The 13796-nt window shown below is 44.0% G+C and overlaps 1 protein-coding gene across 4 annotated transcripts in view; it reads right to left on the bottom strand.

Moving 5' to 3' along the window:
- ube3a (ubiquitin protein ligase E3A) overlaps positions 1 to 13796 on the bottom strand; it is a 57664-nt gene that overhangs the window by 23758 nt on the left and 20110 nt on the right. For 2 of the 4 annotated variants that reach the window (XM_062975366.1, XM_008107097.3), the window contains exons 3-4: positions 12687 to 12850; positions 9919 to 10033 (exon numbers count right to left, since the gene is read on the bottom strand). The exons of 1 other annotated variant lie outside the window; for it this stretch is intronic. In XM_062975366.1, the coding sequence (XP_062831436.1) occupies positions 9919 to 9938 (20 nt within the window). In that variant the 5' untranslated portion in view covers positions 9939 to 10033; positions 12687 to 12850. The remainder of the gene's footprint in view (positions 1 to 9918; positions 10034 to 12686; positions 12851 to 13796) is intronic. One more of the 4 variants, XM_062975367.1, reaches the window with a different exon arrangement.

Genomic DNA, 13796 nt, shown 5'->3' with positions numbered 1-13796 from the left:
TATAGCATTATTGGTAACAGCTGGCCTCCAGTTAGAACACTCGAGGGCCATGGCTTCCCATCTCTTGGTGTCTATGCCACAGTTTTTATGGTTAGCTTTAAGCCCATCGTTAAATCTCTTTTCCTGCCCACCAACATTCCATTTTCCATTCTTGAGTTGAAAATATAGTAACTGCTTTGGTAGACAGTGATTCAGACAACGTGGCCAGCTCATGAAGTTGATGGCAGAGGATCATCACTTCAATGCTGGTGGTCTTTGTTTCTTCCAGAATGCTGACATTTGTTTGTCTGCAGGATTTTTTGGAGGGAATGTTGATGGAATCGTTCCAGAGGTTGAGTGTGACATCAGTAGATGGCCCACGTTTCCAAGGCCTTTAACAGGGTTAGGAGGACAATAGCTTTATAGACAAGTATCTGGATATCTCTACGAATGTCCAAATCCTCACTCTCTGGGGCCTTCCAGACAGGCCCTATATCCCAGGATCTGATCCCAGGTTTTTTGGATTAAACTGGATTATATAGGTCCGCACTACCAGATAATCTGGGACAAGCAGAAAACCTGGGATCAGATCATGGGATATTAGACTTGTCTGGAAGGGCCCTCTTTATGCTGCACTCGCAGAGCTCAGACAGTGTTGTATTTCAGTGCAGATGCTGACTTTTGTGGGGAGGTAGCTGTCAAGGTGTCACGACCCAGGCTGCAGAGCACCAATAACCATACACAGAGGCCAGAATCTATCTAATATCTTTATTGTAGGAATATATAAAGTTAATAAAAACAAGTGTAGAAAATAGTCCAGAATTAGACCTTTCAGGAAAGGTCAGAATTAGTCCAAAAAAGCAATGTCCAATAAGAAATATTAAGGTCCAAAGTTGTAATCCAATAACCGAAACACTCACTTTGCCAAGCAAAGTGAGGGGAGATGACAAGGTCCTTTAGTCCATGAAACTTGAGCGAGGCTAGGAAATAACTTGATACTTGAAACAAGGCTTGAACGTGGAACAAGGTAACTAAGAACAAGAACAAGGTCCGTGGAATAACTTGATAAATCCGTGGAACAAGGCAAGGATTGATCCTGGGAAACAAGGCAAAGTCCGTAGATAAACAAAGGCTGGGAAGCAAGGCGAAGGCTGGATAGCAAGGCAAGGCTTGAGCAGGAGCGAGGCTTGAACCGGAGCGCGCTGTCCAGACACAACTCGCTCCGTAGGCTGACGAATTGACTCCGCGAAGTTACTACGCGGGTAAAACACCTAAATAGAGTCTAGCTTCCCGCCGAAGCAGTTCTCTGGGAATCAGAACCGAAAGCTAACTCTGAGACCAGATGTGAGACTCCCCAAAGATTCTCACGAGAAGCAGTCTTAATTGGCCACATTCTTAGCTGCAATCCTCGCACTCCTGCGCGAAGCTGAATCTAAACTTCTCTGTTGTTTACAAAACTCCCGGCGCAAGAATACGGGAGAAGTAGGCTCTGGGCTTGTTTGACATACTTCTGGGAGACAACTTTCTTGCAGGTGCAAGGTTCCCAGATCTGCCTGGGAAAGATCTGGCTGAGAGGAATCCAGTTCAGACTGGGAAGGTAAAAAACCCAAGTTTTCATCTTCATCAGGAATTACAATGTCCTGAGCAGGACTACAAGGCCCATGAGTCATCACACTATCCCCCTCCTCAAGGCCCCTCCCAAACTGGGGCCCTCTCCCCGAGGCGCGAGGTCGCGGCTTGGCGGGATAGGTCTGATGAAAGCGACGGGTTAGATCAGGAGCATGGACTGTGGAGGCGTCTTCCCAAGAGCGTTCTTCAGGGCCAAAACCCACCCAGTCAATGAGATATTGTAGGCGGCGGCGGTGAAAGCGAGAATCCAAAATGTCCTCAACCTCGAACTCCTCCTCCCCATTCATCAAAACAGGAGGGGGGGCCGGTTGGTCTGTATCAGGACGCACACCATCCGCCGGAAGGAGCAGGGAACGGTGAAACACTGGGTGAATGCGCATTGAACGCGGAAGTTGGAGTTTGAAAGTCACGGGGTTTAATTGCGCCACCACTGGATAGGGGCCAATGAAACGGGCATCTAACTTCCGGCAAGGGCGGTGGGAGGGCAGAAAGCGAGTGGACAGGAAAACCCGATCTCCTACCTTGATTTCGGGACCCGGCTGGCGATGTTTGTCAGCGTGGCGTTTATAGTCCTCCTTGGCTTGGTCCAGTTGCTGGAGCAAAAGTTGTTGCACCGCTGTGAGTTCCTGCAGCCAATCCTCTGCTGCGGGAACCTCTGAAGTTTCAATGACAGGGGGAAAGAAACGTGGATGGAAGCCGTAGTTTGCAAAGAACGGCGTTTCTTTTGTAGAAGCTTGAACTCCATTGTTGTAGGCAAACTCAGACAGTGGTAACAGAGAAGCCCAATTGTCCTGTTGATAGTTTACATAACAGCGAAGATACTGCTCCAAAGTGGCATTGGTGCGCTCCGTTTGCCCATCTGTTTGGGGATGATGAGCTGAAGATAAGCGAGAGTCTATGCCCAATAGTTTTTGTAGTGCCTTCCAAAAACGAGAGGTGAATTGAGATCCACGGTCTGTGACTAAACTCTTGGGCAATCCATGTAGTCTGAAGACATGTTGAAGAAATAAATCCGCAGTTTCCTTGGCCGTGGGGAGGCCTTCGCAGGGAATGAAATGGGCTAACTTGGTGAATAGGTCCACCACCACTAAGATCGTGGTGAACCCACAGGAAGGTGGTAGGTCAGTGATGAAATCCGCGGAAATTATTTCCCATGGGCGAGATGGGGTAGGAAGGGGGTGTAAAAGCCCTGAGGGCTTCTCCCTTCGTATCTTGGAGCGCTGGCATACTGGGCAGGTGTTGACATATTTTTCCACATCCTTGCGGATCTTGGGCCACCAAAAATCCCTTAGGATCAGATGCATAGTTTTAAATAGTCCGAAGTGTCCTGCTGGTTTGCAGTCATGACACAGACGAAGCGCCTTTTCCCTGCCCGGTCCGGGTGGGATATAGACATGATTTCTATAGCAGAGCAGCCCATCTTTAAGCGAAAAGGGAAAATGCAGACCTTGGCGAAGTTGGTCCTGCGCCCAGGCATCTGCTTGCTGACTAGCCCTGATTTCTTGAGCACCGATGGGTCCTGGAGTAGGGGAAGTTGAACCAATGGGAATGGATTTGGTGTTCCCCACCGTGAGCGTGGCAAAGTTCTCAGGTTGTAGCAGTTGGGATTCAAAGGTCTCCTTGCGTCCTGCAGCGTATTCCGGTTTACGTGACAGGGCGTCTGCTTGCTTGGTTTGGGCTGGGGTCACATAATGGATCTGGAAGTTGAAACGTTCAAAGAATAAAGCCCAACGTTGCTGCCTCTGATTTAGTTTGCGGGCAGTTCTTAGATGTTCTAGATTACGATGATCAGTGTGGACTTCAATGGGAAATTTGGCCCCTTCTAGCCAATGTCTCCAAGTTTCAAAGGCTGCCTTTATGGCCAGTAGTTCTTTTTCCCAAATGGTGTAATTCCTCTCTGGTGTGGTTAGTTGACGAGAATAAAAGGCACAGGGGTGGAGGTGATCTCCCACCGGTTGTAAGAGTACAGCCCCAATTGCCACATCAGAGGCGTCCGCTTGCACCACAAAAGGGGTTCCAGGATTTGGGTGCTGTAGAATTGGCTGGGAGGTGAATAGTTTCTTTAGTTGCTGGAACCCTTTCTCTGCTTGATCAGTCCAGCGGAAAGGCTGCTTTCCACGGATGCAGCTAGTGATGGGGTCGGACCAGCGGGCAAAATCTGGAATGAACTTGCGGTAGTAGTTCGCGAACCCCAAGAAACGCTGCACCTCTTTCTTGTTAGTTGGCGCCCGCCATTCCAATACTGCTGAAACTTTGGCTGGATCCATGGAAAGCCCTAGAGGCGAGATGCGGTAACCAAGGAAATCTACCTCTTGTAGATCAAAAGCGCATTTTTCCAGCTTGGCATAAAGTCCATGATCCCGCAATCGTTGTAACACCATTTTGACGTGGTTCTCATGTTCTGATTGTGATCTGGAAAACACCAAAAAATCGTCCAGGTAGATTATCAAGAACCTGTCTAGATAGTCCTGAAAAATGTCATTGACAAAATGCTGGAACGTTGCGGGGGCTCCGCATAAACCGAAATTCATAACTCGGGACTCAAATAATCCGAATTTGGTCTGGAAGGCGGTCTTCCACTCGTCCCCTTCCCTGATGCGAACTAAGTTGTAAGCCCCCCGAAGATCCAGCTTGGTGTAAACCTTGGCTCCTCGAAGCCGATCCAGTAGATCCGAGATTAAAGGCAGGGGATAGCTGTTCCGCTTGGTGATATTGTTCAATGCTCTGTAGTCCACCACCAAGCGTAGTTCCCCTGACTTCTTCTTCACAAACATCACTGGGGAGGCGTCTGGGGATTGAGAGGGTCTGATGAATCCCTTGCGAAGGTTTGTCTCTAGGAATTCCCTGAGAGCTTCTTGCTCTGGTTCAGTCAGGGAGTAGAGATGCCCTCGCGGGATCGGGGCCCCCTCCACCAAGTCAATGGCACAGTCATAAGGTCTATGTGGGGGTAATTTTTCGGCTTCTTTCTCATTGAATACATCCCAATACTCGGAGTACTTCTTTGGCAAGGTGATGATGGGCTCGGTGCCTGTGGCATGGCATACCTTGGCTACGAGGCAATGGTTTTGGCAGTACGGTGAAGCAAACTGCAGTTCTCTGTTGGACCAGGAGATGTTAGGGTCGTGGAGAGTCAGCCATGGAATTCCCAAAATCACAGGGAAATGGGGAACCTCGGTAACAAAGAAGGAAATCTCTTCCATATGTTCCCTTATCCACATCCTGGTGGGTTCCGACCACTGACTTACGGGGCCCGTCTTGAGGGGACGGCCGTCTATGGCTTGCACCACACGGGCATTCTTGAAATCATGATATTGTAATCCCAGAGAGTCGGCATACTCTCTATCGATGAAATTGTTGGTAGCTCCAGAGTCTATCATGGCGTGGATCATGACGGGTCCCCTTTTTGCTGACCATAATGTGACCACGAGAAGGAACAGGACCCCGGTTGGCGGCTCTTGGATGGATTTTTTGACCGGGTTGGCGAGCCCCTCTACACCCGGTCGTTGGCTTCCCCCGCCGGCTGTGTGCCAGTCGGCTCAGACGCCTTCGTCTCCGTGGAGGACGCCGCCGCAAGACGGGCGGCAGGCTTCCCTTTGGCTGGGCACTCTCTGGCGAAGTGGCCCCCGTTCCCGCAGTACCAGCAGAGGTTTAAGCGTTGACGACGGGCCTTCTCGGCGGCATCTAGTCTGGGACGCACATTGCCCAACTGCATCGGCACCTCCTCGCCTCCTCTGGGGTATGGGGTTGGCGGTGGGGGTCTCCACACCGGACGTGGCTGAACGCTGGCGGGAGCGGGGGGTTTTGCCCCGGCTCTACTGCCCTGGCCTCGAACCCACTGTTTCCTGTTGGCAATCATGACTTCAGCCCGTAAACATTGATCAATGAGTGCCTCGAGGGTCTGGGGAGGATCCACCTTGGAGATTTCTTCCAGCATTTCAATGTTGAGACCCTCCCGGAATTGTCCCCTGAGGGCTACATCGTTCCAGCCGGTGTTGTGGGCCAGCACTCGGAACTCGGCTATATACTGAGACATAGGTCTGTCTCCTTGGAAAAGGCGACGGAGTTTGTGACCGGCTGCCTCCAAATTGTCCTCGATTCCCCAAGTCTCCTTGAGGTGGTCCAAGAAGTGTTGCGCTGATCTTAGGTGTGGAGAGGCTTGGTCGAACAGTGCCGTCGCCCAGCTGGCCGCTGGCCCGTCTAGAAGACTGTAAACCCATGCCACTTTGATGTCTTCTTGGGGAAACTCGGCAGCACGGGCCTCCAGATAAGCTTGACATTGGCGACGGAAGACATGAACCTTAGAAGCTTCTCCAGTAAACTTGGTTGGCAACGCCATGGCCGGAAGACGAACTCCGCGTTCCTTCAAACCCCTTATTTCTCCATCCTGTGCATTGAGCTTATCACGGATTCGGTCCACCTCTTCCTTGTCGATGGTGTAGGTAATCGGCTGGCCGCTCGGCCCAGGTACGGTTCCGGTAGACATTCTGACCGAGGTTAATTGGTGCTTAGGGTGGCGGAGTCAAACTGTCACGACCCAGGCTGCAGAGCACCAATAACCATACACAGAGGCCAGAATCTATCTAATATCTTTATTGTAGGAATATATAAAGTTAATAAAAACAAGTGTAGAAAATAGTCCAGAATTAGACCTTTCAGGAAAGGTCAGAATTAGTCCAAAAAAGCAATGTCCAATAAGAAATATTAAGGTCCAAAGTTGTAATCCAATAACCGAAACACTCACTTTGCCAAGCAAAGTGAGGGGAGATGACAAGGTCCTTTAGTCCATGAAACTTGAGCGAGGCTAGGAAATAACTTGATACTTGAAACAAGGCTTGAACGTGGAACAAGGTAACTAAGAACAAGAACAAGGTCCGTGGAATAACTTGATATATCCGTGGAACAAGGCAAGGATTGATCCTGGGAAACAAGGCAAAGTCCGTAGATAAACAAAGGCTGGGAAGCAAGGCGAAGGCTGGATAGCAAGGCAAGGCTTGAGCAGGAGCGAGGCTTGAACCGGAGCGCGCTGTCCAGACACAACTCGCTCCGTAGGCTGACGAATTGACTCCGCGAAGTTACTACGCGGGTAAAACACCTAAATAGAGTCTAGCTTCCCGCCGAAGCAGTTCTCTGGGAATCAGAACCGAAAGCTAACTCTGAGACCAGATGTGAGACTCCCCAAAGATTCTCACGAGAAGCAGTCTTAATTGGCCACATTCTTAGCTGCAATCCTCGCACTCCTGCGCGAAGCTGAATCTAAACTTCTCTGTTGTTTACAAAACTCCCGGCGCAAGAATACGGGAGAAGTAGGCTCTGGGCTTGTTTGACATACTTCTGGGAGACAACTTTCTTGCAGGTGCAAGGTTCCCAGATCTGCCTGGGAAAGATCTGGCTGAGAGGAATCCAGTTCAGACTGGGAAGGTAAAAAACCCAAGTTTTCATCTTCATCAGGAATTACAATGTCCTGAGCAGGACTACAAGGCCCATGAGTCATCACACAAGGTAATTTAAATTGTCAACATTTTTGAATGGCACACCATTAAGCCCTATTTCTGGCATTGCAGGGGGATTGGCTGGTGCCTGCTGAAAGAGTACTTTGGTTTTCTTAATGTTCAGTGGGAGGCCAAGCTTTTAGTATGCTTCTGCAAAGGTGGCTTGTAGTTCTTCTGATTGAACATCAACATATTGGTGTTTGATAACAGATGTTGTAACTATAGTTATGGCTTTCAATCTGCTCAAGTTAAATAGCTTGCCACCTGTCCAATAGATGATTTCCACTATGGTAGGCAGCTTCCCATCAAAAAGGTGAAGTATCATAGCGATAGAGATGGAAAATAATTCCTGTTTGACACACGACACCACCTTAAATGGGTCACTTTGGGAGTCATTGCTGTCCTTGTTGCCATCATGACATAATGGAGGAGCTGCAGGATGTTCACAAATTTTTCAGGCATTCAATTTTTAGGAGGATGGTCCAGACAACACTGCGATTCACTGTGTCGAATGCCTTTGCAAGGTCAGTGAATGCCATGTGCAGAGGTTGATTTTGTTTCCTAAATTTGTCTTGGAGCTGTCATGTAGTGAAGATCATATCCAATGTTCCCTTGGAGCCATTCTGGGATTCCAGCATGAAGTCTTCTGAAATAGGAAGGAGGTGGTTTACAAGGATTCTTGCGAGGATTTCCCAGCAGAGGTTAGAAGGGAGATACCGCGATAGTTTCCATAGACTGCTCTTTCCCCTTTTTTGAAAAGGGTGATAATGGTGGTGTACTTGAAGGCTGCTGGAATTTTCTCAGTTGCCCACACTTTTTCAATGAGCTGGTGGAATTGTTGCATCAGCTCAGGTCCACCCTCTTTAAAGATTTCAGCAGAGATTCCATCACGTCCACTGGCTTTGTTATTTTTTAGTTGGCTGATGGTTTTGCTGACTTCCTCCAAACTAGGCAATGCTGCAAGCTCATCCCTGGTTTGTTGTTGTGGGATTTGCAAGAGAACCTCTTCGGCCACTGGTGCTGGTATAGTGACAATCTCATGTATCAATCTGGGCATCTACAATATGACTGAAAGTTCACATTGTCACTATCTAGTCTACTCAATGTGACTATAATAAACTGTAATAAACTGAAAATTCCCTCCAATATAATACACCTTGTAATGGTAACAGCTCTCAATGTAGTTTCTTTACATGACTGTAGTGGTATTACTAATTCTATTAAAACTGAATTAGTCAATCTGGATAAACTGAATGGAGTGGACAAGGGTTCACAGATTGGGTGTTCCTTTAGGAATCAAATCTTGAGCCTCTATGTTCAGGTTTGGCAATAGCTAGGAGCATACTCGCTCAATTAAAATGTTGTACTAACTATTCCTGGCAACACATGCCTTTGTTAGATTTTGTTTGAATTACTGTAACATTCTTTATGTGGAGCTGCCTGAGAAGAGCATTTAGAAACTTTTGCTAATACAAAAACTCGAAGCCAGATTAATAATAGAGGCTGGTTATAGGGAGAATATAGCTCTTTTGTTACAGCAGCTTCATCTTTAAAGTATTGTATTTTCACCTATAAAACTCTAGGCCTGAGTCCAGGCTGTGAACCTACCCAGGTTTTAAGATCTTTGAAGAAAGCATGTTTGTCAAACTCAATATTATCAGAGACATTTAGTGGGAAAGCAGGAGAAGCCATTCTGCCTGACTATTCCCAGACTTTGCAGCTCTGAAAGGGAGGCTTAGGCTGCTCTAACAAAGGTATTCCCTGTTACAGATATTGGATTTTTTTTTGTTTTACAGTATTTTATATTTGCATGTCAAGTTTTCAGATGACTCAGAATTTTGCCACTTCTTTATATTTATTTATTTATTTATTACAATACTTATATCCCGCCCTTCTCACCCATAGGGGACTCAGGGCCATTCCAAAGTAGTAGCTCAGATGTATAATACTAAATACTAAAGCCCTGTTAGAAATGATACTTATGAGTGTCATTAGGAAGCAACAAACTATGTTCGTATAGTTCCAGAACTCTGACGTACAGAACAGCTTTTAAAAATAAAATTGCTGAAAGACTGGAAATTCTGTGTTAAAACTTTATTCAAAAGAATCTAGAATGCATCTGTTGTTTAAACATAAGTTTTTCAATGTAAGATATGATTTCAAAATTAATGTTTACAGAAATGCTGCAGAACTATAAAGTGATCAATATGTTGTATAAAACCCATTTCACAAAGGTTTATATTAATTTGATATTATTTCACTGCACATGTTTTGTTTTTATTCCTCAATTCCACTGCAGAAAGTGTGGTCACTGCACACACACAAATCTGAAAACTGCAGCATGAACTAGCAATTTCAGATGGTGGCTCACTTCCAACAACCCTTAGAGCAGTTTCTCTATTCTGCAAGCTTCCACTGCAATTCTTCATGAGAGAAAAAGCAAAAGAATGCAAATCTGTTGTACTAAGCAACATTACCAAGTGTCTTGAACACAACAATTTCTTCTGCAAGCCATGAGCCTGTTTCCAGTAAGGTAGCATGAAGTTAAAACATAATCATTATGGGTTCTGCCATTTACTGGACTAGAAGCAGTCTCTCTGAAGGAATAATTCTGGGGCTGTCTCATTTTAAAGAATATTAAATTACATGCAAAGAATACAGAAAGAGTGGTCAATCCAATTTATTTCTCTTGACAATGTCCTCCTAAAGACCGCCAACTCAAGCAATTACAAAGCAACCCCCCCCCCCAAAAAAAACGCGTTCCCAAACATTATGTTCACTGAGATACTTTTAAAAAATCAACAATTATCTTGGCATTTACCTCTTACAAGCTGTGGCCATTCGGTGACATTGGGGTGATCACAATTTTGTGCCGTTGATTAAAAACAGATCCTCGCCAGTTGTCTTCTACTAGGCCAACCATAGGATTAATAGTGCTAAATAAATAAATGCATGTGTAGTTAAATTTCCTTAAGAATATTGTTTAAGTTATATGAATAAACAGGCAAGATAATTAGTTGACATAGAATTGTTTGTTGCTATCATACTTTTGTATTACCCACTTCTCTCTAACTTTTATTTCACCTAGTCCAAACAAAACCATAACAGCAACAGGCAGCAAAACCTGTGCATTGTATTCAGCCATGGGGCTGAGGGCTTGGGCCTTTTGTAGCCAGAGAACTTTATTGCATCTGTGGCTATACGTGTTTTTCATCCATGTTTTCTGATGAAGATGGCATAGAGTATTTTATAATAAAGATTCAATACTGAATTTGTTTTCTATTGCTCTTTAGAAACAATTTAAGGTGCTGGCTATAATCCTAAACAATCAAGACTTCAATGTACCTACAGGACACCACCAGCCCTACTGTAATACTGAAAATTGTTAACAGGTGCATTATTTATGTGCAATCTTGGAACAATAAGGAATTGCAAGAATATCTTCTTGGCAGATAATCTTACCATTGTGCATTTCCCCCCTGCAATCTGCTAAAGCAATGATTGGAAGCATTTTATGGTACTGGTACTTGCTCTTTTACATATAGAGTATAACTCTATCACTACTTTCCACCTAATGCTTAGGAGGCTGTTCACATCCTGAACAGGTGCATGTGATGATCTGGATGAGGGCGAATAAATTGAAACTGAATTCAGACAAGACAGAGGTACTCCTGGTCAGTTGGAAGGCTGAACAGGCTATAGGGTTACGGCCTGTGCTGGATGCGGTTACACTCTCCCTGCAGACACAGGTTTGCAGCTTGGGAGTTCTCCTGGATTCATCACTGAACCTGGAACCCCAGGTCTCGCCGTGGCAAGGGGAGCTTTTGCACAATTAAACATTGTGTGCATACCTTGAGAAGCCAGACTTGGCCATGGTGGTCTACGCTCTTGTTATATCTCAAATAGACTACTGCAATGCACTCTACGTGGGGCTGCCTTTGAAGACTGTTCGGAACGTTCAAGTGGTCCAATGGGCAGCAGCCACATTCCTCACCGGGGCAGCGTACAGGGAGAATACAACCCCCCGTTGCTGCCAGTCAGCTACTGAGCACAATTTATAGTGCTGGCTTTAGCCTATAAAACCCTAAATGGGTCCGGCCCAGCTTACCTGGGGAGGTCCTGCTCTTGATCTCACCTCCATTGCTGGTGGGGATGAGAGACAGAACCTTCTCAGTGGTGGCCCCTCGTGTGTGGAACTCCCTCCCTAGCAAAATTAAATCTGCTCCCTCCCTCCTGACCTTCAGAAAAGAAGTAAAAATGTGGCTTTGGGACCAAGCTTTTAGACAATAACCTGCAGTGCAATTAAAGGAAATATGGAATAGTGCAATGACAATTGAAACAGCTACGGATCACGACTTTGGATGACTGGCATATATATTCAGCGTTGCACTGTGTTAAATCTTTTATATATTGCATTTTACTATGTTATTTAACTATTTTAACTGTTTTGTTATTTTATTGTATTATGATATACTGGTAGTGATCCTGCCAGTTGTGTAAGCCGCCCTGAGTCCCCTCGGGGAGAAGGGCGGGGTAGAAATATTGGAAATAAATAAATAAAATAAATATGTGGTTTTATTAGTGTTTTGTTTTTTTTTTTGGTTTTACTGTTGAGTTTTTTTGGTTTTAATGTTGAGATGTTTTTGACTTGTTTTAATGTATTTGTGATTTTATTGTCTATGTCTATGGCATCAAATTTGTGACTTGCTGTAAGGCAGCTCTGAGTTCCCTGCGGGGTGAGAAGGGCGGGATATAAATGTGGTAAATAAATAAATATGCTGCTCTTTTCTGACAGGAGGAGAGTGGGCCAAGTAATATATGGGTAAAGAATGTGTTTTTGATACTATTGTTACAAACAAACTTTACATTTTTCTAAATACTATATACAAATATACATACAGAATATACTACATATTATGATTTCATAACAAAATGAACACTAGATCAAATTTAGCAGATCCTAAGCCTGTTAATGTCAAAAAATGTACAGCATACTACACAGAGCATATTCACCAAGATATAATTTTTTGCATCTGCAGTCAGTTAAGAGATGAAAAATCTTCCCTTCTTTTCTAATTATTATGAGTGAGATGGTAGGCAGAGTGCAGATTCAGAAACAATAGCAATATGAACAATATAAATATTGCTTGTACTGTATTGATATGGCTCTGACTGCATTGATATGAGGTGCTTAATGGGGATCCCCCTAAGGCCAATAAATACCTGCCACAATACACCTCCATGTTGCTCAGTATCACTTCCCACATCACATTTTAAATGTACATTTGAGGCATCTTAGGTATATGCTGAAAGTATTAATATAATTGCAAATATATCTTGATAGGAGAACTGTAACTGAGTACATCTTCCTGCTAAATGTATGCTTTGTGAGAACTACATTTGCTTCCATTAAATGTGTCACAGACCTTCCTTTTACTACCATGATTAATCTGATTGCCAAAGTTTTTCGCAATATCCCCCAATTAAGCTAACTGGGAAAAATACAAGTAAATGATGCAATGTACATGTTTGGGCATATCTCTTCAGTATCCCTATTTGTAATGGAGACATCTGTTTCAAATATTTTACCTTTCAATTGTTTCCTGTGATCTGGTTTCACTGGTATAAGATGTAAGGCTGATCTTCTACTCTGTCATGTCGTTGTCAACCTGTGATTATTCAGCAACACTCGTACCCACAGCACCCCGAGGCCACCCATTGGCTTTCTGCTCTCCAGCTGAAAACTTCCATTGCTGAAACGGAAGCAGTTAATGTCTTAACCTATTTCTATTGTCTGATCCTAACTGTGTCTATTTACAAAATTCTTTATCTTTAGCATTAAAAAGCCCACTAATTTTTCATGCCATGGTTTCAAAACTATCTTAAAGCATTTTGAAAATTAGAAACTTTTAAGTATAAAAATGAACTGGAGAAAAGCCAAAAAATCTAAGTTACTGGTGCTCCACTGTTTGGATTTGTTCAGTTTAATTTAATTTAAGATTTGATTTTTGACAATCAGTACATCTTTTTAATGTTACATGTGCAACTATTTCAAATTTTGTAACAGCCAGTGGAATATGAGATTTTGCAGGGTAACAGAACAGCAGCAAAACAGCAGAAACAAAGGGCTACTGGAAAAGCACAGGACACTTACTGAATGAATACCACAAATCCTTGACAACTTAAGCTCATCACCCCTCACATTTATGTGGATATTGGCCAAACTGTCAATGGATTCATGCTTTTGCTATATGAAATGAAGCTAATTGGGAAAAAAAGAGATCAAATTCCCAAGATTTCACAATTGGTGGAATTTTATCTCACAAGCATATTATTTTCCTTGTGTGGCATGAATCATAACAAAATTTCTTGGTGTTATTATAAAATTTATTTAGCAATACACAGTCTTCAGGCTTAGGGGAAACACTATTTTCTTAAATAGAACTCCACAGTATATAATATAAAGTCAACTACAAAATCAAGGCTTAGCCCAGAAATTAGTTTTCTTTATCAGAACTGAGCTCAAAATGCCTTCAAATATCTATTCCCATCTTTTCCTGAAGTTATCTCAATATCGGCAAATGAATTGTTTTTAATAAGCTGTAATAATAAGCTGCTAATGTTAAACAATATGGAACCAGAATTTCTTGCAATCTATGCAGATCACCAAAGATGTACAAATCAATTCTGACGTATTCC

This window comes from Anolis carolinensis, chromosome 3 (genome assembly GCF_035594765.1).
Source record: "Anolis carolinensis isolate JA03-04 chromosome 3, rAnoCar3.1.pri, whole genome shotgun sequence".
NCBI lineage: Eukaryota > Metazoa > Chordata > Lepidosauria > Squamata > Dactyloidae > Anolis > Anolis carolinensis.
This window is presented reverse-complemented; position numbering and strand designations above follow the sequence as displayed.